The 25,906-nt window shown below is 32.6% G+C and overlaps 1 protein-coding gene across 1 annotated transcript; it reads left to right on the forward strand.

The window, feature by feature from the left end:
• The first annotated feature begins 3,340 nt into the window (after positions 1 to 3,340).
• LOC145304739 (fibroblast growth factor receptor-like 1) lies at positions 3,341 to 17,633 on the forward strand. The gene is made up of 4 exons (XM_080146704.1): positions 3,341 to 3,503; positions 10,793 to 10,921; positions 12,463 to 13,523; positions 17,014 to 17,633. The coding sequence occupies exons 2-4, from the start codon at positions 10,852 to 10,854 to the stop codon at positions 17,629 to 17,631; spliced, it is 1,749 nt and encodes a 582-aa protein (XP_080002830.1). The 5' UTR covers positions 3,341 to 3,503; positions 10,793 to 10,851; the 3' UTR covers positions 17,632 to 17,633.
• Positions 17,634 to 25,906: the final 8,273 nt, after the last annotated feature.

Genomic DNA, 25,906 nt, shown 5'->3' on the forward strand with positions numbered 1-25,906 from the left:
AATATCCAAGTAATTATATATCACTATATCACTACAAAATTTTGTAAATAATGAAAAGTATTTGCCATGCTGGGATAGAAAATTAAATAATCATGTATTATGTACCAGGGGGGAAGGGAGGGGGCATTAGACTGCATATTTTACTGGTCCCCAAAGTTTTATTAAAACAAACTTTGGGGAATCTTGATTGGTTCGTACAAACTATTAGTGTCTAAACGTTTTCACCAATAATTTTGATCTGCAGTAGGGTTACTTGTGTCATCAGGGAGAGAGGAGTTATTAGACCTTTTATTACACTATATCCCCAAAGTTTTATAATAATATTTTCGTATTCTTAACAACTTTTCTGACTTATATTAAATTTTGATTGGTTGGTTCATTAAGTTGAGTGTTCGCTAATTGTAATCTAAAGAAGGGGTAATTTTGTGTATCATCATTGAGGATGTACATCACTTAATCGGCTATTGTCTTATCCCTTTATATCCCTGATAATTTATGCAAGGGGCTTACTTTGCATGCATTTCCAACATGATCCCGAAATTCTAAATATCTATTACTTGTTATTATTGCTTTTTTAAAAGCGAAGCTTTTCTATAATTTGAATCAAACTTTGCATGATTATTCCTATAACAGTTAGGTTCGATTTAGGAAGCGAAGAAACTCTATAATCGTTACCAGAAAGTCCGTACGTCCATTTAAACAATATACATTCAAGTTTTTTTTAAATTTTTGACAACAACTTTTTGTATAATATAATTATCCTATCCTATTTTCAATACTGATTCCTAAAAAACAAGGTACAATAATATAAGCTAAGCATCTCTGTAAGTCCTAAAAGTCCTAAAAATGAAAGTACGTCCTTAAACAGTATCCTTTATTTAAGCAGTTTCTGTTATTGCTTTGCTACTTAGGGACAAATCAAATATGTATATGTCTATCATCCGTTCCAAATTAATGCCTATATCAATTTCCCCCCAAGTTAACCCTAGAATGTCAGATTATTTAAACACGAACAACAAAATTTCCCCCCCCCCTCATTTAATCCATCTTTCTAAAATCTTAGGTGTCAGACAAAACCGAAAAAATACTAAATAGCAAAATTAAAATTTTTAATAATTGTTCAAAAAGAGGTAATTGAGTATCAAGAGGACGTCCAAGCTTTATATTTTCTTTGGGGGGAGGGGTGAGGGTTTTCAAATGTCTGGGGGGTAATCTAAATTACACCATCCCAAAAATTTGTGTAGGGGGTTAATCATCCTTTTACCCCCCCCCCTTTATTTTACCCCCTTGTAGAGTAGGGAATAATTATTTAATATCCTAAATATAAATCTATTTGTTGCTGTTTCCTACTTTTACCAATTTTGAGAAAACACCCCGAAATCACTACTATACTTTTCCATTTAGTTTTCCAAATAAGCCCAACCCCCTTCCTCTAACCCTCCCTCGGAAAAATTTAATTTTCCTGATTTTGCAATATGGACCTATTTATCCTCCCCCCCCCCTCACTCTTTCTTCTCAGACAAAACTCATTAGCATCCCCTGTCTGATTAACCCCTTTCCACTTCTCATAATACCCCTTTCTACCCCCGTAAAGAAAAATCCCCCCAACTACCCGATTTTTCCATGGTCCATCACCCCATTAGCTTCCCTAATTATCCGCCCCATCTCATCACCTTGTTACATCCAAACAAAGCAACACATTTTTTTTTATTTTCAAGTAATTTTACATTTTAAGAGATAAAAAAAAACGTTCAAGGGTGACCTTAAACTGTAAAAACTCTATGGTCGTTTTTTTCATTCCAGTTTTTTTAAATCCCATTTATTTTCCAAAAAAATGAAAAAAAATCATTTTCAACTTGCTTTAAAGCCTATATTTCAAACAAACGCGGTACAATATATATATTTATTTATATATTAAAGGTAAAAACTAAAATAATACTCGCGTGAAATGGCCTAAAACCGTATAAATGTGACAAATGCCAAAATTTTTACCAAAAATATGCAAACATTGCAGTTACTTAGAATTTTTTCTCAAGTGTCCAAACATCTTACAACTAAATCCCTTCTTTCTCATATACAATTGTCAATTATCAGTTTGATTTTTAAGGGGGACATTTTAGGAAAATTTTTATCAATATAAATTCTATTATAACTATATTTATGGCGAATTTCTACACATTTCATGCCCACATTTCATTAAAAAAAAACAGAAGTAAAAATTTTTGTTCGCGAAGCGCGCTTATAAATTTGGCTGCTCCTTTAAAAAACTATGCTTATAGAGACACAGTGCGTCTTATTGCAATTTGACCCTTTCTAGTGTCCCCCATTCCCCTTACTAACATTCCCCCCCCCCCCTCCCTCTCCCTCCACAAAACAAATCTTAATCCCCCGGGGAATCTAGTTTCCTTTCTCCTCCCGGACAATTGACCCTCCCCCCACATTAACCCATTTGAACCCATAATCTGAACAACACATGACTCTTAATCCCCCCCCCCCCCTCTTTATAATTCCTGGAGATTTCAATTTCATCTTTGAGCGCCCCTCTCTGTATTCACCATTTTTCACCCATCATGGGGGAAAAGTAAAACAATATTATTTTTCTACTCGGCTCCTTTCCCCCTTGGGGCAGTTTAACCCCCTGCCTGCCCCTATTTTAACCCAACTTGACAGATACTAAACAGTCTAAACATTGGCTTTAGGGCTTTTCAAATATTTTTAAAAAATTGTAAAAATATAAAAAATCATTGTGTATTTTTCAGATGTAGCTCAATGTTTTTGAAATTTAAAAAAAATATAGCAATGAAATGAATATAAAGAGTGTTTTTTTCATAATATTTTTGGTGTACCCTAAACCTCTCAGTAGGAATTCTTCTAACATAGGCAGTAAGCAGTTTTTTAAAACTAAAATGTATATTTCTAAAGCTAGCTTTTACATGAAATGTTGCATTTTTTTAATCAAAACGCCTGTTGATTATGAATTAAACTTTAATTTTTTGCGTTTATTAAGCTAGCTTTTGATTGAAAAGCGGAGAAAAAATTCAACTTTTCATGTGCCTTTACTACGTGCGTCACTATTGCAACGGTACGCGACAAAATATGTACCGGCGCGTACCATAAATCTCTCAGAAGATTTAACAGGGGAAAATATATCTAATATGCGTATTTTATTTTAATAAATCATATGTAAAAAATCCTCTAAATTTAAATTTCGCAGATTTTTTTGTAAAGATTTAGAGGATTTTTAAAATTAAATTTAGAAGATTTTTTGTTTTGTATATTTATCCCTGAAACAAGTGCTTACACTAGCTACACAAATATTATTTTCTTCTCAACAATTTTCAGTAAATTTTGGACCTTTGAGTTGTGTCTTAAGAAAGTGCTGTAAAATTTTATAAACATTCAAATAAAAATGATTTAAACCCTTAAAGTTAAAAAAAACACAAATATATAAAAATTATTAAGTGATATAATAAATAAAAAAGTTAGGAGATCAAATATATAGGGTAAGTTTTAATTTATTATTAAAAATCTCAAATGTCATTCTATTGTGTTTAAAATTATATTTTTTGTAAAATAGCCTGCTGTAATTGTTTCCAACAAAGTAATTTAATATTTCGCTCTAAAGGTTTCTCAGTTTCTTAATGGCTGATTTTTTTTTCTTTAAACCTACTGTTTCTGATATTTATTGATTATATCTTCTATTTTATTATATCTATTCTCTTCTATATATTTTTCTAATTATCTATCTATTCTTAATAATTATCTATTCATTTTTCTGTATAGCTCCGTCGAAGTTTTTTCCTTTTCTTTCCTATTAATCTATCTCTCTAAAAGTATTATTTATCTCCCTAATCTCTCTCCCCCACTCTCTCTTTCTATCTATCTTTTTTTTCCTTTTTATCTTATTTTATCCATCTCTTTATTTATTTTCATCTTATTCTCATTCTCTCTTTCTCTATATCTTTCTCTTTCTCTCTCTCTCCTTATTTGTCTCTTTCTCTATCCCACTCTCTTTCTGTCTCTCTTTCTGTCTCTCTTTCTATCTCTCTCTCTATCTCTCTCTCTTATTTATCTATAGTTTTCTTTTTTATATATATCTTTTCTCTTTTCTTATTCCTTTCTTTCTCTCCTTATTTCTCTCTCTTTCTATTTATCTATTTCACTCTATTTTGTCTTATCTATCTATGTTGCCCCGTCTTGTTTTCTGAGAATTTTTGTAGATATGAAGAAATTCATCCAAAATAGGTTTTACCACGGATCTATAGGGATGCCACAATGGACAATAAATTTTTAATAATTTCCAATCCCAATGTTTGTAGCATTGGCTGTAGTATTTTTTAAAAATATTTTTAGACGGGTAAAGAATGAGGTGTAGATTAATTTATCTGCCATTGTACTCTCCCTCCCTTTCCTGCCTGGTTTTGCATAGTTTTAACCCTTTCTCAATTTTCTATATTTTCATTGAACAGCAAAAAAGTTAAACCATTGAGAAAGACAAGAAATGGTAAAATATGTAAATAGAGTAAGATATACTAATACTATATATAAAAGTAACAGGATGTCTGTGTGTACAGAAGGATCTCGATTACCGCTAAACTGATTTGATTCTCCTTTACGATATGTAGCTTTTTATAGGTCCAAGGAAGTTTATAGATATTCTTGGGAAGGGAACCACCACCCTCCCAAAACACACAGAAAATACACATAAGCAAAGAATTTTAAGGCAAAAAAAATATTTTGAAGTTTTGTTGGTAAAACTCATTTTCTAACATGAAATCTTTTTGCACACACACACACACACACACACACACACACACACACACACACAAGGGGTATATTTTGTTATTTTTCTACCCATACATGGAAAATGAATGATGTGTGTGTGGGGGGCAGGGATTGGCCAGCGCAAGATAATATTGTCGACGTTATAATAGTAAAAAAATAGCCTTAAACCCTCCAAGAACCTATCTGAAGCCTTATTATGATTCAGCTTATGTCAATTAAACTGTAGTATTGCTTTGCTATTAAAATATCGTTAAATGGTAGATATATACTTCTAGTATCTATGGTTGATGTCAAATTTATGTCATTATAACGTCTCAAAGTTTAACAGGCAAGGAAATTACAGAAAATGTTTAAAAAGTAAAATTTTTAACTCATTATTTTCGTTAGGACTTATGACAGCCAAAATAAATTATTTTTTTTTCTTTCTTTGAAGTCTTTTTCCCTTTTAAAATATATTAATTTTTCAAATTTTCTTTTAAGAGCATTTTCAACTGTCTATTTTCGCGCCCCCCCCCCCCCCCCCCCTCCTACTCTCCCTTTAAGCTAGTGGCTGAGAGTCACAAATATTCACAAAAAAATTGTATGAATGATAATATTTTTGGTTGATGACAGATTTATTATTTTTGTTTTATCCCCGGTAGAAAAACATTAATGATAAGCTTAATTTATAACTTGTCAAACAATGGTGTTTAAAAAAATAATTTTTAAGAATTTTTTTAATTATTAGTTAATAAATATGTATTAAATCATAAATGGCTTGAAACCATCCCAGGACCGATGTAAAGCTTCCCAAAAACGGAAAACTCAATCGGTTTAGTGGTTAACGGACAAACAATAACCTTATAACAGAAATTGAACAAAATTAGATGATTCATGAAAATTATTTGTTAAAAATGAATAAATTACTTTATTAATGAAGAATAATTTTGTACTTATTAAGTTTATTTGTATGCACATTTACTTAATATAACAAGAAAAATGTCTTCATTTGATTTACTAAAATTTCCTTAAGATTAAAAAATAACTTAAAAACAATTTGCTGTTTAATTCTTATTAATTATTTTTGTAATTGGTATTTAAATTGACATAGGTTTTATTTTACATCATATACGGACTAACGGAAAACACATGCTGTATAGTGGCCTTGCTTACTTATTTGCAGGGATCTAAAGGGATAAGACAATGAACGATAGATTGATGAACATCCCAAATGGCAATAAACAAAATTACTTCTTTTGTAGTTTAGATAATTTGCTGAAAAGTTTGAACACTACTAAAAGTACTCAAGTCTTGAAGGGAACGAATTAGATAACGTTGTAATAAAATTTTGGGTACTAGTGTAATGTCCCATTCCTCCCTGCATATTTGTTTAATAAGATAAGGTACTTTATCTAGTTATTATACAAGCTACCCTTACTAGAAGCTTAGCTACTCTATAAGTACAGTTTGTACGTTTGTTTACTGAAAATTTTGCATATTTCCTTTTGTGAGAATTTTATAATACGAAATGCCCCCCAAAAATAAAAAATTAATGCATAGAACACTTGCGGTTACGCCTCTAACATATGAAAATAGCTTAAAACCAACTTAAGACTTCTATTTTAGTTTATAATAAAAAATGTGGCTGCGCTTCTTAAGGACAAAATTATCCTTGTTCATAATATTTAGCTGATAATAAAAGCCAAAAATATTTTCGGTAGCGCAATTACTTCATAATTAAGTCTTAGTGAAATCTTTTTATTTTATTTCGAAAACAGATAAAGTGGTTGTCCTTATTTTGTATTTGGTCCACATAACGTAGTTTTTATGCTTATCTTAGGTTAGGTTAGGGTAAGTCAAGGTAAGAAAAGCCCCGCAGGGATTGTCTACCTTAGGGATAGGACACTAGAGAATAAAAAATGCAGAGTCACGGACAGATTCTATTTATAGAGTAGCTGCACTTATAATAAATCATCTTATCTCTATATAAAAATAACAATAATGAGAACTTATTTTTTTTATTAGTCAGTCATTTTTCTAAGTTAAGAGTACAAAATAGAAAAAATTGTGAATATTTTAAAGAAAAAAAAGCCCAAGAGATTTTTTTTTTTTTTTTGGGGGGGGCTTTTTTTTCTCTTGTGAGGGTGGCTTTACCCTTCCACAAAATAGTTATAAACCTTCCCAGCACCTATTAGAAGCTACACTTTAAAAGAGAACTATATCGGTTCAATGGCTAGCAAGATCCTTCAGACAGACAGAAAGATACATACACAGATAGACATCCTGTTACTTTTATATAAGGATTAAACAATAACTTGCTATTGCCGGAATGAATAAAAATATGCTACAATATCTAGAAGTAACTCTAATTTTAGAGAAGATTCGCCTCCCAAAAATTGCAAAGATTTCAAAAACAAACAGGAAATACTAAGGAGTATTTTATTTTACTTTTTTTTGTTCCATTCATTAACTGTTTTAATTATAGATAGGGCACATAAAATTTACTTTATTTGGTAGGCCTACAATTCCGCATAAAAGTAATATATCACAATCGCATATAAGCAATAGAGTTAAGGATTAGGTTTAGATATAAAATATTAGATGAATAAGTATTGCAAATAATTCCAAAATTAATTTGGCAACTTATACTTTCTTTAACACTGTCATTAAAAATATTTGATACTGCTTATTAAGAAACCTTATTGTTTTTAAGCTGTTAGAAATAAGAAATTGAGTAAAATATGAAGAGTTTTTAATGCTGTTTGAGCTATTAAAATTATATGCTGTTCTGATGACTAGCTAAAGTGATGCACTTGCGAAATAGAAGGCACACATAATTTTATTTTGCAATTAAAATTTTAGGGGGAAATTTTAAGCATACAGAGATAGAACAATAGATGGTAAAACACTTTTAACTCATTTATTATGATAAGAATTCTTGTAAAAAATGGGTTGAAGATTTATAAAAGGGATTAATAAGTAAAAAAATATAGATTTTGTACAGCAAAAACTCTATAAGTCACTTTAAACTTGATAATTTAAACTTTTTTCTCTTCACCCTTAAAAATCGTCTAAAATATTCTTTAAAAAAACGTTTGAATTTATGAGAAATTTATGAGAAATTTAAGCTACAGAGGTGGATACTTAAAACATTGTTGACGTCTTGAAGTATTGTAGTCTTCAAGTATTTTGGCAAAAAGTAATTCTTAAAAACTTTTTCTTGAAGAGCTACTCTTTGAAGACAAGTCTTCAAGTAGGTAGTTTAAGACGTCTTCGAAGTGTTCTCAATTTACATCGAACAGTGTGTGTATGTTAGTCTGTAAAATAGGCACTTTCCTTCAGTAGGAGGTCATAGGGGGACTAACGAGTATTTTTACAAATTTTTTCATTTAAATATTTATTTAATATTTCCACGGATAGTAAAATTAAATATCATAAGTTTATTATCAATTGCTATTTTCCGAGGGACCGAAGCTTTATTTTATTATTCATTGAAAATTGTTTGTTATACAATACAATATCCAATTATAAATGGTTTTATGCTATTTTCTACCCTTCAAATATAGAGTTCCTAAATGCTAGGTGAGAAATCGCTTGTGATTTTCATTTTGAAAAAATGTAAAAAAAACTTAAGAAAAGAAGTTGTTAACTCTTATTAATGACAGGATAAAAGGTGGGAAAGCAGTAGGATTTTTTAACGGAAAATTACGCGAAACTACACAAAACTTGACGTGTCTTCAAACGTGTCTTGAAGTGTTTTTTAAGAAGAGGTAAAAATCTAACCTCGAGTCGTGGAAGACTGAGTCGTCGAACGTGTCTTCAAGTGTTTTTGATGTTTTTAAGTATCCACCTCAGGAGGTTAAGAAGTGTTAGGGAGGTTTCAGAGTTATTTTAGAACAAGATATTACAATAGAATCTAAGCTTTAAAATGCTTATATTCTGCTGATATTTTAAAAAATCACTTTCCTAAGGAGATAGGTGTTTGAAAATACAACAAAATGATATTTAAAAGTATTAGCTGAAGAAGTATTTGATAAGTTGTAAGTATATTTACTTTGTCCTCTTAAAAATTTTAATAAATGCAAAAGAAAAATCTTATATTTTATTTGTTGGCTAATTTCAAATTTTTGTAGTATTGAATTCACACTTGAGGGAGGGTGGAATCATATTACAAACTTCTTGAAAATGTTTTTTCAAAAAATATTAAGCGCTGATTGTTTTAAAAATAGCAAATTTGTAAAACTAGTGGTTGCACCCTTAGCGTTTGGGGAGGGAGATGAGCATAAAACCATCACAAGACTCAAAATAAAATAGATTAAAACCAGCCCGGAACCGATGTGTAGCTTTCCTTATATTAAAAACTCTTTCTTAATAGTTATTTGCGAGATCTAAACGGATAAACAAGCAAATTCAATTATTTTATTTTATAGGATGAAATAAAAAACTTTACTTAAAAGTGAAACCCCTATTAAGGCAAATAATTATCCTATTCCTAAGGTTAGGTTAGTTTATGATAAACCCCACAGGTCTTTTATTTTATAAGATGAAATAATTTTAAAAGACAATGTATAAACATTTTAAAGTTTTTAACCCTATTATTTTTCTCCCCCGCTTATAAGAAGTGTAGCCACTCTACAACTAGAGTCCATCCGTCCGTCTGTCCGTATGTCCATAATAGACAATACATTAGTGTGTTAGCTTTCTTTGTTTAGAAGATTTGTTACAAATATATTGTATGTACCATTAATCTAATATGCCCTATTCAAAAATGTCATATTTTATGTTTTATTGACAAATTTTACTTTTTTTAAATAATTTGTTTCTGAAAGGACATAATTTTCCTAGTTACACAAACTTCTAATATTATTTTTTGACTGTAGATATTAATATTTTGATTGTTTTCATTTAATTTGTATCAATTTGTAATCTGATATTAAAATATAATTTAACTCTTACCATCTGCTAAATTTAATTTGATTTTTTTTATCATTTTGTCATTTGAAACCTATCTATAAAATTTTAGTAGCGCAGCAACTATAATCAAATTTGTCTGTCCGTCAGTCAGTCCATAACGTTATGTCCGTCTGTTCATAAGACATAACGTTACAACATAACACCTGCTCTATAACTTACTTTATCCGTTTGTAAAGTCCACGGTTTTTTGTGCTTTCGCTACTTATGAATGTTTTCATCCTTGCTTTCTTTTTCTTTCCTTATACGTTATCAATTCATGCGAATGAACGTACTGATATTTTGTCACAGTTATAGAGTAACTTTGGTTCCATAGACGTCCAAGGGGGGGGTAATGGGGCGATTACCCCCCCCATTTAAAATTTACCCCTACCCTGGGGGTGCCCTAGGCACCCCCAACCTTTTAGGAGGGGGTATTTACCCCCCCCCCCCCAAATAATTTTGGGGGGGTAAATACCCCCCCCCCAAAAAAAATAAAAAATCTCTAATAAAATAAATTTTTGCGCGCTTCACGCGCATTTTTAATACTATATATTTGATAAAATCTAAATTACCCCCCCCAAAAATTTTACCCCGGGGGTAAATTTGGGGGGGGGGTAAACTAAATTTACCCCTTCCAACAGATTTCAGGGGGGGTAATTACCCCCCCCCCCCAAGCAAATTTTACCCCCGGGGTAAAAATTTTGGGGGGGGTAAAAAAATTTGCGGCGCGATTTTGCGCCATTTTACCCCCCCCATAAAAACGAATTATCCCCCCCTTAAAAATTTTTTACCCCCCCCCCCCAAAAAAAAAAGCTTGGACGCCCCTGTTTGGTTCACCAAGTTTAACAACAATTAGACATTTCTTTCATATTAAAGTTCAGGTATCTTCGGGGATAAGACAATTGTTGTACACCCCCAATTACAATAAACGAAATTAGGTACTTCTTCTGCAAATTAAAGTTATTGGTGAAAAAAATAAACACTTTAAACTCAATATTTCAGATGTTTTACAAGTGTTAACTTACCTAATTGTATAAAGCTTCGCTTTCAAAAATAAAATGTATTTTTATTTCAGGTAGGATGACCAACTCACCGCTGGTATAAATATCAGAGATATTAAGTAACATATCCAGAATGGCGTGGAGTAATATTCTAACCGCATTTTCGTTGCTTGCCGCATTTACTTCGGCCACGGTTATAAAAGGTAAGACTTGCAAAAATGCTTGCACATTTTATTTTTTATATTACTCTTTTAATAATTCATTCTCACGGAAAAGAATGTAAAGCCTTAAGCTGTTATTATATACTACAGTAGATAAATGAGTGTTCAATGAGATATTTTTAATGTCTAAACAGATCTGTTTACAATTTTTAGAGAAGCTTAGTACTGGCCTAGGAAAGGTTTCATGCTATTTTTTTAAGGGTGGAGTGGGCCTTCAGCCTCCACCCCCCCCCCCCCCCAGGGTGGGCATACAAAAAACCCACCCAAAAAAACCCACCCAGGGTTTTTTAAAAAACCCATTGAAAAAAAACCCAAGGTTTTTTGGGTTTTTGAAAAAACATTGAAATTTCACATTAAAATTTACAAATTAAACCTCTATTTACTCAAATACTAGGATCTAATAACATTTTAAAGCAAATTTTACCTAAAAAACATAAAAAAAATATGAAGTAATTATATAAATGATGCCCTACTTATTGTTCAAATGTTTATGAAATCACTTTCTCTCAAAACTTAATTTCAGAAAACGCTTTGCTACTAAATTGATGATATATAAATTGTGTAAATTACATAATTATAATTGATTTGTTAAACTAAAACAACAATTTATGAAAGGAAATAGTTACAGTGGCGTGCAGAGGGTTTTATTAAGTGGACGTAAAAAGGAAAAGACCTTAATAATTTCTGGGAGGGGGGGGGGGGGGGGTGTTGACAGCTTAAGAATAGAGGAGTAGGTTCCATGTTTTGAAGCTTTTAACCTCCCCTCCACCTTAATAGAATATTTTGTGCACCATTGCTAATAAGGGTTTATAATTGATCGGAATGCCAGCTTTCTTCATTATCTATCTTGTTTATTGTGAAATCTTGCTTACCTTTTACCTACAACAACATAAACATTAATATTTCATCAATATATCAAATGTATTTGACTCCTAAATGAGAAAACCCAATAAAACCCTAAAAAACCCATAAAAACCCAGGGTTTTAAGGGTTTTTATGGGTTGGGTTGGGCTTTTTTAAAAAACCCTGGGTTTTTCCCCACCCTGCCCCCCCCCCCAAAAAAAAAGGGATTTGACTGTTTTTTCTTTTTCAAAAATAAATTCATTGCGAAGCAACAAGTAGGAATAAAAACAACAATAAAAATAAATATGTAATTTATTTACATGAATTAGCCATAAAAAAAAGAAGCAAAATATTTTTATGTTTGCAGTATAACTTGATATACCTATAAAATATATAAAAACAAAACATATAAAGCATTTTATTACTTTTTCTATTGTTTAAATATTTTGATTGTTGGAATTCTTAAGAAATTTTTGGGTATGAAAGAGATCATTATTTAGACAAACGTTATTATTTTATGTCTTTTATACAAAAGCATACCATAATCATTAACAAAAAAAGTGAAGTACATTATTCTGGAGTAGATTTTTTATTGGAGGAAACGTTGGAGGCAAAATTGTTTTGAAAGAACCCTGAAAATAATCTAACAAAAAAGAATATTGAAATTGTTTTAATTTTAGGTCCGCCCGTCGCTACAAAGAACAACCTCTTCCTTGTCCGTCGTCTGGGGGATGAAATCAAGTTGACTTGTCCTATCGAGGGCAAGCCCGTTCCCTACGTGGACTGGCGCAAGGACGGCGACAAGATAGAGGAGTACCTGTGGCCGCGCTTCAAGCCGAACCGCCGCAATCTCAAGATTCGCGACGCCGAGCTGTCCGATTCCGGCGTGTATCTGTGCCGTGGCGTTAACGGTTTCGGCTCGGAGGAGATTATCATAAATCTGATCGTTATTGACCCTGCCGAATATCCGGAGTTGGCGGATGGCGAGCTGCCCGAGCTAGCGCCGCCTGCTCTCACCCAGGAAACCGTTAATTTCCGTGAGGATTATGAGCTACGGTTCGGCGATTCCATCACGCTGTCTTGTTCTGCTACCGGTAAACCATTACCCACCATAACGTGGTACAAAGATGGCGTTGAAATTTTAGCCTATAACAAAGTCAAACGCAACGGACGGTCAGATTCAGAATTGCGCCTTATCAACTTGACGGGCGACGAAACCGGCATCTATTCGTGCACCGCCGAAAATTTGGCGGGAAAAGTGAAGAAAGAATACAGACTGGCTGTACGCACCGCCGTTGTTGAATCGCCAGTGTTCTACACTACACCGACTAACCAAACTGTGGCGGCTGGCGGTCAGGCCGTCCTAGACTGTCGGGTCCGTTCAACTGTCCCTACTACAATCAAATGGCTGAAAAAGCTAGACGCGCGTGCCGCCAGCAGTATGCTCGCCATTGGCGCCGGCACTAATGTCAACAACAACAATATGGGCGGCATTATGGGCTTCGACGGGGCGGCCAATAACCAGATCATTAGCGTTGGCGATGAGAGTTATAGCATTATATCACGGCGGCATCATAACGGCGGCTCCTCGGCGGCGGTACAAGTGAGCAACGATGTCTACATGTCACGGCTGGAGGTGGATAATGTGACACCGGCGGATGGCGGGATGTACATCTGCTTTGTGACAAATTCTCTTGGCGGGTTTAACTATAAGCAAGCATATCTCACTGTTATACCTAAGGTAATTGATTTAATTTTACTAATAACTAAAGTATCTCATCTGCTATGTAAGATAGGTGTCGTAGTTATCATGTAGATTCCTTTTAGTAACCATATATTTTTGTAGAGTGTAAGTAAGCTACACTGCATTTAGGCAACTTAATTTTTGAAATTTATAGATAAAGATAGACGGAAGAATAGTTTTTCTGCAAGTGAAATATCCTTGTGAGTAAATAAATTAAGCCAAGTTGTAAAAAGAAACACTGACCACAATAAAAAGACATAAGTTTTGGTCTGTAAAAAAAACCTTAAACAAATTTACATAATTGCTCCTTTTACGCCTTTTGAAAGTAAAAGACTTATAGTTTTGGCTTTTTCCACTAATCCAAAATAATCCTTTTTTGCGTTTATTCATCTGGGTCATTTTGGATAAAAGAGAAAGAAAATGTTTTTTTCAATTATTTTATTAAACATGAAGTTGGCTTAAATAAGCTCTTTTTACTTTCATACTAAAAGGGGACATTTAAGTATTTTACTTTCAAAAGGCATACGTTTTCAAGAAATCCAATTTTGTTTTATTGCTCTATGGCGGGATTTTACACTTATTTTTTTTTATAACAGAAGAGTTTTAGAATAGCTTCGGTTGAATTATTATTGTGATTATTGAAATTAAAGGACTCCAAGCCGGCCTTCGGTTTTGTTAACTGAAAGCAATAATTAAATGTTGGTTTGGTCTATTTTCTTTTATCTTCTTGAAGCGCATCTACTCTATAGTTTTGGATTTTATGAATAGTTTTTTATGTGTTATAATTTCTTTTTTTAATCTGTTAAGCCATTTGTTCGAGTTCTTTCTCTCCCTCTATCTTTCTATTTATAAATTTTTCAATAGTTTACTCTAACCCTCTCTCTCTCTCTCTCTCTCTCTCTCTCTCTCTCTCTCTCTCTCTCTCTCTCTCTCTCTCTCTCTCTCTCTCTCTCTCTCTCTCTCTCTCTCTCTCTCTCTCTCTCTCTCTCTCTCTCTCTCTCTCTCTCTCTCTCTCTCTCTCTCTCTCTCTCTCTCTCTCTCTCTCTCTCTCTCTCTCTCTCTCTCTCTCTCTCTCTCTCTCATACCATACTAAAGACATTCAAAACAACTTACTTGGTCTGTAAGTCTTTCTGTCATGCTACAAAAGACTTATACTTAAATGAATGGGTTTCGAGATTTTCTATCCTATAGTTTTCTTTTTATGACCCCTGAACATCTGCTTTTTAACTTACTTTGCCCGTTTGTCCAATTCATGATTTTATTTGCTTTGTTACTCATGGATGTTGTCATCCTTGTTCGTTTTAAATTCTCCTATCTTTTCGATTGCAAAATAATTTTGCATATAATTTTACATCAAAAGTAGTAAAACTGGTTACAAAGGTTTTTTTTCTCTCGCTAAAATTCATTTTAAAAGGAGCACTTTTTAGACGTTTTTTAAGGTAGCCCCTATAAAACTTTCAATCTTAGTTATATCCACATTTTTTATCTAATGTTACATGGTAGATATTTGTTTTTAGTAGTAATATCTATAGTAAACTAAACGTAAATATTAGAAAATGCTCCTGTAATGCTAAAACCTGAAGTGTAATTGCTCTTTTTGTGCGGTCTTTATATCATTTCATGTTGATATCAAAGTTTTAGATAGATTAAGAGATGGATAGGATAGATATATTAATTATAAAATAGTTCGATAGATAGAAAAGCAAAGAAATAAATAGATAGATAGGTAGGTGGATAGATATTTAGATGAATAAATAGAAGTTCTCGGCAGCAGTGCAAAAGCCGAACAAAAATCAACATTTTATTACTTTTAAAACTAAACTTGGTGTTTTAACCCTTTTTAAATGGTACAGCGGAAAGTGTCATGTGTGACGTCATTTGTCCATCTCTTTGTTTAGTTCTAGGGTTTCTTTTCTCACTTCTCCTCTAATCCTTCCCTTTTAGACGCATTTTTATGACGTCACACATGACTATTTCCGCTGTTCCCTTTGTAAATTTTCGGCTTGCACACGGCTGCCGAGCCCTGCGGATTTCTATTTCTTGTTTGAATAAAAATTTTGAAATAATAGTTTCAACATTCAAATTAGTTGAAAGAATTTTTGCAAAATTTTTAAATTCTAATATACTTAAAATGGGCCATTATTCTTAGGTATCTAAAGGGATAAGACAATAGCCGTTAAATTGATGAACATTCCCAATGATGATACACAAAATTGTTTCTTCTGTAGCGTAAAATTAGTGCTTGAAAGTTTTAACACCCAACTTAATAAACTAACCAATCAAAATTCACTAAAGTTCCCAAAGTTTTTAAGCCAGCGAATAGGAAAAGTTATTATAAAACTTTGGGGACTAGTATATTAAACATCCCATTGTTCCCTCTCTCTCTCTCTATTATTCCGCCCTATTAAACTTGGAACCATCTTGTTGACTTACCATTTCATAGCTTTATGTCGATGATAATATGTGGTATAAATTATGACCATAGGTGAAAAAATTGCGACACATATTTATTCTAATAACAAAAGTTGACAGAGGGGTGTTTTTTAAGTGAATAGGAAAATGAATTTCTCTCAAATAGAAATATTTTCATTCAAAAAAGGCAGTCATTTTAATATTTTCAATGGTTTTTATCAAAAGAATTTGCACTTTTTTTCATGAAATAATATGAATAAATATGATTTTTAAATTACGTCTTTATTACATTTTTGTATTAAGATAAATACTAAAGTTATATCGTCATTTTAATAACAGATCTATAGTATAGATGTATATTAGACTATAAAAGTTTTAAAGATTTTTAATCAATATAATAGATTTGAAATCTGCATAAAATTTTAAGGATTTTTTATAAAATTCGTTTTTTATATAATTCTTTATTTAAAGGCGCAAATACGATTTAAGTTAATAAATTTTGACCAATAGGATAGCTGGATTGGAAACTACCTACGCTCTAATTGATTGAATGATGTACGTCACTTAAGCTTCTCCAATCAGAGCGCAGATAGTTTTCAATCCACCAATCACAGATCTCAAAATTATTTAACTTAATTTGTATTTGCGCCTTTAAATAAAGAATTATATAAAAAACTAATTTTATAAAAAATCCTTAAAATTTTATGCAGATTTCAAATCTATTATATTGATTAAAAATCTATCCAACTTTTATAGTCTAATGTATATACAGATAACTACCTCCCTCCCTTTTTCAAAGACCTATTTCGTCTGCTATCAAATTATTTTCTGCTACTTAGCTGTGTTAATACACAGTACACCATTGGTTGATTTTCAATGACCCAATTGAGAGTCGGCACAAGGACACTGCAATGGGCAGATACAGTTATTAAACTCCTTCTCCCTCTGGAGTTTTACTCTAATATATAAACCTCAAAATTACAAATTGGCGGGTTTTGTTTGAATTAATACAAAAGGAATAACTATTTAGTAATAAAATTTATGTACAATTTTTAACTATTTTTTTAACTTTCAGGAATCGCCTCTGGTGCTTGCCCTGTCAATCAGCCTCGCCTCTCTCACCCTCTTCATCCTTGCTGCGCTTGTAATATGCCTGCTCCGAAACCGGAACTCCAAGAAAGGCTCCGCCGATCCCAGCTCATCGTTTACCGCCGTCGGAAACGAATCCGCCGAAGTGCGGTCCAATTTAATCAGTCATCACCACCACAATAACGTGAACACCGGCAATAATTATATCCAGAAACTGCCGCCGACTACCTGTTCATCGTCTAATAACGGCGGTGGTATGATTAATCCGCCGCCATCTTTAGACTCTCTGTATAATGGCATTAGCGGAAGCATAAATAATGCGCCGCTACCGCCGCCACCGACTCCGGTCCAGTGGTTGTACAATAACGGTTCCACGCTGCAGGCCGGCGGCACCACCGTTTCCAACAATAACAGCAACGGCAGTTCGAGCATTTACACGGACTCACATTCTAGTCAGTTCGGCGGGGGTAACAATACGTATGAAGTTCCTCGGTATGTAACGGCAGGCGGCGGGAGCAATAACGGCGGTTTGTACAGCCACCAACAGCATAGAACTTCGCCAGTTGGACAGCCAGCCTATGTCTATGGCGGTTATAGACATTGATGTGAACAATGATAGATAAAAAGTAGCTTCGCTACTAAAAAAAAGATATTTAGAATCTTTACAAGTGCCATATTTTATTAAAAAGTGTCATATTATTTTTAAAAACAAGGCCTTTTAAGTCCTTAGAAAGACATGTTTTTGAATTAAAAATTCATTCAGTGTGCTATAAGAGCTTTTTAGTGGAATAAAAAGTAATTCTATGTAAACAATTTATGTAGCTTTATGTAAAAAAAAGTGTGAAAAAAGACAATTAGATTATTTTTAAAATTAGATTACATTCTGTGAAAGAAACCAAATTTATTTATTTTGAAATTTAAAACTGACTTTTTAGTTAGAAAAAGGATTAAATCTCAAAGGAGAAAATCAGGGGAAGGAGACAAAAAATGAGGGAAAACCTTCATTCTAACTTAAATGACCAGTTTTTACTATAAAATATGTCTAAAATCGCTGTGATACTACCTATATTATTATTAATTAATATAAATGTATTATTTTTAGTTTTTCAATTATTAATGTAATAAAAATTTTGAAAAAAAAAATTCTTTTCTGTTTTTTTAAAGTGTTGTACCTAGCTACTCTATAATTGTAAATGTCCGTTCGTTTGTCTATTGGTGTTCTTTCGACATTCATTTTTTAAACTAGCGCTGCGCCTCTACAATTTAGGGATTTATAGGGGGGCAGAAAATAGCCTATAACCATCGGGATCATTTTGAATCGTCCTTTTATAGGAGAACTTGATCAGTTAAAAAGATTTTGAAATATTAAGCTTACAAAAGTAAACCTTAATACTTCATATATTAGGATTAGCGGCTGCACCATTAGAGATAGATCTAGATACACTTGAGGTAGGGAGGAGAAATCGACCTCAGCCCATTTTCAATTTTAGTTAAAAAACAAGAAAAATTTGGGGTGGGGTTTTTCCCTTATAAGGGTACTGTCCTTTCTCAAAATGGTTAAAAAAAATTTCTGGACCTATGAGAATATGAATATCGATGCAGCGGTTAGCGAGATCCTGCGGTACAGACATCCTACTAGTTTTATATAAGGATACATAGCATTAAAAAGAATTTGCTTTATATTTGACACTAGCGGCTTCGCCCATAGCCTCTAGTAGCTTTGCCCCAAGAGGTAATTTAAAAAAAATACAAAAATAAACAATAAATAAATAAAAAATTGTAGCTGCAACCACTGATTTTGAACTTTTCAAAAAAAGAAATAAGGGGCCAGTAGGAATATTCCTGAAGAGTAGAATCCAATCGGTTCAGTGGTTACTGAGATCTTAAGCTTCAGACAGACAGACATCGTACTACTTTGTATTATAGATATAGTATTATACGATTTACATTATGGCTTATGTTGATATAATAACCACATTAATTTTAAAGGGGGCTTCAAGGATGTTTAAATTAAGAAGAAATTTTGAAATAAGGTGTCGTTATCTTATTATTATTATCTCCCAACTTCTTATTATTTTAATCTTTGAAATATTACAAATCATTTAAACAAGGATAACAACATTCATTCAAGCAAAGCTCTAAAGCTAACATTAACAATTTCATCTAAAATTACCATTTCATGTAGATCAGTGGGAGAAAAGTTTAAACACTGTACAACTCCTGATTTAATATTCAATGTTTTTATTCTAACAAATAACAGAACGAGTTCAAAAACTTTTGGGGGGCAATTGTCCCCTCCCTGCCTTGTAAAACCCCATATGTATGCAGCTTGTTCTACCTAACCTAACTAGATATGTATGTTTATGTTAAACTACAAGTAAAATTTTTTTTTATAAAATAAATATTCAGAAAGTCAGTTGAGCCCCAATTTGTAGTATATTTGCCACATAGAAGTTTTATATCAAAATTGTTTTAAAGGGTGATTCCTTGGGCGATTTTTTAATTTCTATTGTAGTTTTGTGCTGTTTTAAAGAAACGTCCCTCGTTAACACTTTATAAATACTACATAAACGGTTATCGCACAATGTAGATAAATGTAAAATAGCAATTGAGATTGTATTATCTTGGCTATTGATAAAATAAAAAATTCTAAGATACAATTCCATGAAATGTATGATTGAACATTGTAAAAAGTTCAAAATTGATAGGATAATTCTATTAAGCAAAAGATTATTTCCATCTTTGTTTTGTAAAAACCTGAAGCAGGGAATTTAGGCCATAATAGACACTAAACACACATAAATATACCTTCTATTTCAGTTCAATACTTAAGAATATCAAAATAGTCACCAATGATACTTCAGTTGGATACTTAAAAATATCACAATAGACTTCAAATACACATAATTATATTTCATTCTGACAGATACTTAAAATACCATAATATTCACCAAATACACATGAATATATCTTTTGTTTCAGTCGGATACTTAAAAATATCACAATTGTCACTAAAAACAAATTAATGTACCTTTTATTACCGTCCAATACTTTAAAACATCACTATAGAAACTAAATAATACTTTTTTTAGTCCAATGCTTAAAAATATTGTAAAACTACTTATCAAACTTTTCACTGAAATCTGTACAAATCTAACTTGCTACATAAAAGCTTTGTTTGGCAAAACATTTTCAAGTTAAATTTATAAATCGATTTTAATGTATTTGACCAAGAACATTACCTAACTTTTGTCACTCACTTTAGGTAAACAAACCTCAGAGAAATCAATTTCAACATCTTATATTAACTTTTTTTAAGAATTGAGCTTTGTAAATTTGATCTGGGAAAATTATAATATTTAAGGATCTAACCCAAGACATACATCTCGCAGTAAGAAATATACTGCATAGCCAGGTGTGGTGGGGGAAAAGTGTTTTTATAGAAATGCTAAAAAAATATTCTGTGTCAATGAGTAAAGCAATTTTTGATGAGTATGTGTACCAGTCGGTAGTAGTATTGTGTGTGTACTTCTGTAAGTTTAATCTCTGCATGGTTTAATAAGTTGCTCCTTTTTTATGGCCAAGGCATTCACTCTTCTTTTTATTTATTACGCGATCTTTAGTTAGTAGTGCCTGTTTATAGGCCATGGAATTCCCTCTATTTGGATATTTTTTATGTAACTAATACAGCAGTAATAGCAATCACTTTCAAATGTAAAAAAAATACGATTTAGCTATATAAAAATATTTGCTGAGCTGCGGCAGTACCCTGAAGGCATGGTGGTGTGGAGTATAAATATTTATTCAATTTATAAACAAAACATTAAGCTTTACATAGGTTATACTAGCATTTTTATTTCAAATTATAACTTTCAAATAACATATAGTATAGATCTATAACCAGACAACTACCTGGATCTCCCGATTAAGGGCCTTATTCGTCTGCTAGCAGATTGCTTTCTGCTCTTTTGTAGCTGTGTTTATATTCCCGACGCTATTGGTTGATTTTCAAAGACCTCAGGTCCTCGGGAAAGTTATTTAAACTCTAATGTCTTGCTCTAATTTTCAAATATTAATAAAAATCATGCGTATATGTCTATCTGTCCCCTGTAAGATCTCGGTAACTGCAAGTGTAAGCAAAAAAACATTATGCTTTACATAGCTTTAAAGTTAAATTCATTCATAATTTTGTTTGTTGATAACGATTATAGCTTGGTTTTATTATATGTAAAGATTTATTAGGAAATACATATTTTGCTTTAATATTTTCATTTTCCTATACATGTATCCCTAATATTAAGGACATATCAATTTCTTAACCCAAATGCTTAACCTTTGAAACGGTCTAATAAGATTTCAATTTAGAAATAGTCCTAATATTTCATTTTCCCATGAAGATAAATCATTTTTTTAAACCCTCTAGTTTTTACAGACTTTTTCTGAGTAGATTTCTCTAATAAAAAAATTAAAAATGCTCCCGTTGTTTAAAAGAATACAAAAAAAATTCATGGCGATTCTTCTAACGATAAGGTACAATGTAGTCACTCTATAGACACTTAGTCATTAAGTTCATTTTAAATTGATAATTGAAAGCTAATTTCATACATGCCTAATTTTGACTTGAAAAACTTTATCTATTCTTTATTAGTGATGCCTAGAATGATAAGACATTACATTTATGTCGACAATAGTGTTTATCACTGACTTGTAATCAACATAAAGTTGTTTTAAGTTGATAAAATAACTGCATTAAATTTCAACTGAAATAAATGTTATAATAAGGCACACACATACACAAACGAAGCTCTTTACAGTGCCAATAAAAGAATGACGCCATACAATACAAATGACTAATGATAGGCCAATATACAGACTGGAATACCAATGGCAAGCCAGTATACATTTTAATTGACCAATGCAGTATGACGTAAATTTTATAGGCACTATTACACAAACAATTACAAACTAATCTATTGCATTACCGACAGACAGTTCAAACTTACCATATCTATATCTTAAAGTAACAGGATGTCTATGTGTCTGTCTGTCTATACATACGTATCTTGGAACCGCTGAACAGATATGGTTCATATTTAAAGGTCCTAGGAAAGTTTATAGCTATTTTGGGGGATGGAAACACCACCTTCCGCCCCTCGTATAAAATAACCCCCCCCCCCCTCCAAAAAAAAAATGAATTTTATTTTTTATTTTTAAAACTAAGATTGAATATTGATTATCCTCCTCTCAAATTCAAATGCCCCTAAAGGCCACTAGGGGTGTAGGGGTGTAGCCGCTTCGCTTAAAAACAGGTTCTTTTTACACATAGAGGAAATTGGCAATATTCAAGATTTTTAATGTGACTACTTATAGAGCTTCAATATTGAAGTTAAAATATTAGAAAATATATCAAAATACTGTCTAAATTTGAAATAGTTAGGGTTTAGAAATAGTTTATATCCAACTAATGGATATCTTTAAAATCATAAAATGTGTGATTCGAATTTTTGATTGATTTTTTTTTCACTCAAGTAATTATTTTATCACTTAGGTCTTACACCAGATTTTCATGTTCTCTCATAAAGTGAAACTCGTAGCAGGCTAAAATGACGATTCACCCTATCCATCCGCTTTACCATATACCCTCCCCTAATACTAGATGAAAGAAATGACCAATAAACGAGTTCCATGTTAGTAACCTACATTGACGACTATTTTTCATAAAATCCACGTGAATTCTACATCCATTTTAGTATGACAAGAATTTTAAAAGTCTAAACAAAATTGTAAGTAAAATTTTTCAAAACTCCTTAAATACAGGATACTATGTAAGGTTACACTTATATATTTAGGACTTGATTATAGAGATGCTACGCTTATTACTTTGTACCTTGTTGTAATAGAAATCATTATTCTAAAAATTAGACAAATAAGATAATTACATCACATGTAAAAAATGTTATTAGAAAGGTTAAAAATCAACATGTTTTAAATGGGCGTACAGACTTTCTGGTAACTATTATAGTAACTGTTATAGGAATTATCATGCAAAGTTTGAAATCAATAGGACAATTCTAACATGCCTTAATAAATAAAAAGAGCTAACCGTCAATGACGTCCAGACGGGCGAAGGGACCAACCCTAATTATAGAAAAGCCTCGCTTTTAAAAATAGGTCTTTCCTAGTCCTTACTACAAATGTAGCGGAAATAGATCAAATTTCACATCCATGAATAATTTTAACTTTTTAGGATGCTTACACATTATACACATGTGTCTTTTTAGTACATATGCGTGGCAACATATTTATTTAACAAGGGATCTAAAGGGATAAGACAATGGCCGATAGATAAATCTAGTTGCACCAGCCGCACAGCCCACACAGTCAGTACCTGCCGCCGTCGCATCCGCAGCCGCCGCTACAGCTGATTTCACTGCCGCACCTGCCGCCGCGCTCACCGCCGCACCTGCCGCCGTGACCGCCGCCGCATCTGCCGCCACGTCTGCCGCACTTGCCGCCGTGTCTGTCGCCGTACCTGCGGCATCTATTGCCGTACCTACCGCCACACACACCGCCGCACTTGCCGCCACGTCTGCCGCATCTGCCGCATCTACACCTGTCGTTGACTCAGCACCTTCCGTACCTGTTGCCCCTGTCGTTGACTCAGCACCTTCTGTACCTGTTGCCCCTGTCGTTGACTCAGCACCTTCTGATCCTGTGGCCACGAGGGCCAAAGCTAGAGACACCGCCAACAAAGCTAAGCAAAGCAAAGCTACAAAGGCGGTAATCACATCATGAGGTTAAGTATCTTATACGTCGGAAAAAAAGGTACTTAACAAAATTATTATCATCATTTTTAAATTCATTTACAAAGTGATTTATTTCGAAAAACTTAATGTTTATATCCACGTAAACTCTATATTATTATAATATTAATATTAAATATTACCCAACTTGTTAGAACGCCAACATAGCATATTAATTTCAATCTATTTTTCTTATTTTTCTGCTGATTAGCATATAAAATACTTGGAACTTGTATGAAAATGAGTAGGGGGAACTAAACTAGCTTGAAATGTGTTGCCACCCCCAACACACACATAAACTAAACGCTATCGGAATAACCATAGTAAATATGGTAATTTTTTTCGCTTTAACGATAATATATTGTATATTACCTATTTTTATTTGTCCACTAATATCTACTGTGTTTCAGATGTCCATACTTGATGTTAAGACGATTCCTCCTGCGGTGCTCCTGGACCAGCTCTGCTATGACAAACCTCCCTAATGATCAGATTAACCAGGATTACGGTAACTTAAACGATAACATTGGTCTAAATCTTATGAATCCGATTTACGGCGACTACTTTAACGATTTTGAGAACGAATTCGGAATAAATTGCGTTTTTTCAAGTGAACAAGGTATCGTACAGAAACTGAAAACATTCAATGAAAACCTTCTCAATATTTTTAGTATTAATTGTCAGTCATTACATTCTAAATACAATGATATTGTCTCCACTGTAGACTTCTTTAGACAACATGATATCCACTTAAATGTTCTGTGTTTTCAAGAATTATGGCTGAATAAGGATGTAAATATGGATTGCTATGGAATTAATAATTACGATTGGCATGTTAAACTCCGCACAAAAAGTAGGGGGGGAGGGGTGGGTATTCTAGTAAGCAAATATTATAAAGTAGATAAACTATTTGATAAATTTTCATTTAAAGAAAATATTCTTGAATCTATTTGCTTAAAAATTTCCCACAATGGACTAAAGTTTTGCTTACTAAACTGTTATCGGCCACCCAATCAGAGTAGTGCTGAAATAGAAGAATTTTTTGAACTTTTTTTGGACCTGATTGATAGAATAGCAGCTTTAAGCATACCATACTTCATTGTAGGAGATTTCAATTTTGATCTTTTCAAAATAAATAATATAAATAGCAACTCCATGAGAATTATTGAGTCTTTTTCCTTTAACGGTATCATAAATACCGTTACCAGAGCTACTAGAGTAACTAGAACCACTGCAACCCTTCTTGATTTATTCGGGGTAGGTAACTTTATTCAAAACCTAATGTCTTCCTTTGTCTTAACTTCAAAAATCTCCGATCACTTGCCAATTATTAATTCATTCCGAATAGACAGAGTAAATAAACCCAAACCTCCAGATTTCTTTGAAAAAAGAGAATTGAATGATGAAAACTTTGATGCCTTAAACTATGCACTCTACCACACTAACTGGAATCACGTTTTAAACCAAGACAACACAAACATTGCTTATGATAACTTTATTTCAACCTTTTTGAGACTTTATAATGAAAAGTGTCCAGTTAGAAAAAAACGAAAAAACAAACGTACCCAGCCTCAGCAGCCTTTCATGTCAGACTTTTTATTGCGTTGTAGATTGCATAGAGATATTTTGTACAACTTTTTAAAAGACAAAACAATTGAAAATGAAAGTATTTACAATGTCTATAGGAATAATTACAATAGGCAAGTGAGAAGAGCAAAGATTGAATATTACAGACAACAAATAAGAGATGCAAACGGGGATGGGAAAAAACTCTGGAAAACCCTAAAGGAAGTCATTGGGTTTAGTAAATCTTCCCCTGAGTGCACATACCTTCAAGTAGGCCCAAACAAAATTGAAAATGACCAAGAAATAGCTAATGAATTTAATCGTTATTTTAGTCAGATTGGGTCTTCCCTAAGGCCTGAAATTCCTTCCACCCCCAAAAATTTCTTTGAATATTTACCACCCCCATGTCAAGATTCCCTCTTCTTTGAGCCATTGTACCCCTTCAAGGTTATTAATATCATTCGTAGTATTAAACCTAAGCGTTCCACAGACATAAATGATGTCTCGATG

Source organism: Acartia tonsa, chromosome 13, assembly GCF_053477335.1.
Source record: "Acartia tonsa isolate MP-2025a chromosome 13, ASM5347733v1, whole genome shotgun sequence".
Lineage (NCBI taxonomy): Eukaryota > Metazoa > Arthropoda > Copepoda > Calanoida > Acartiidae > Acartia > Acartia tonsa.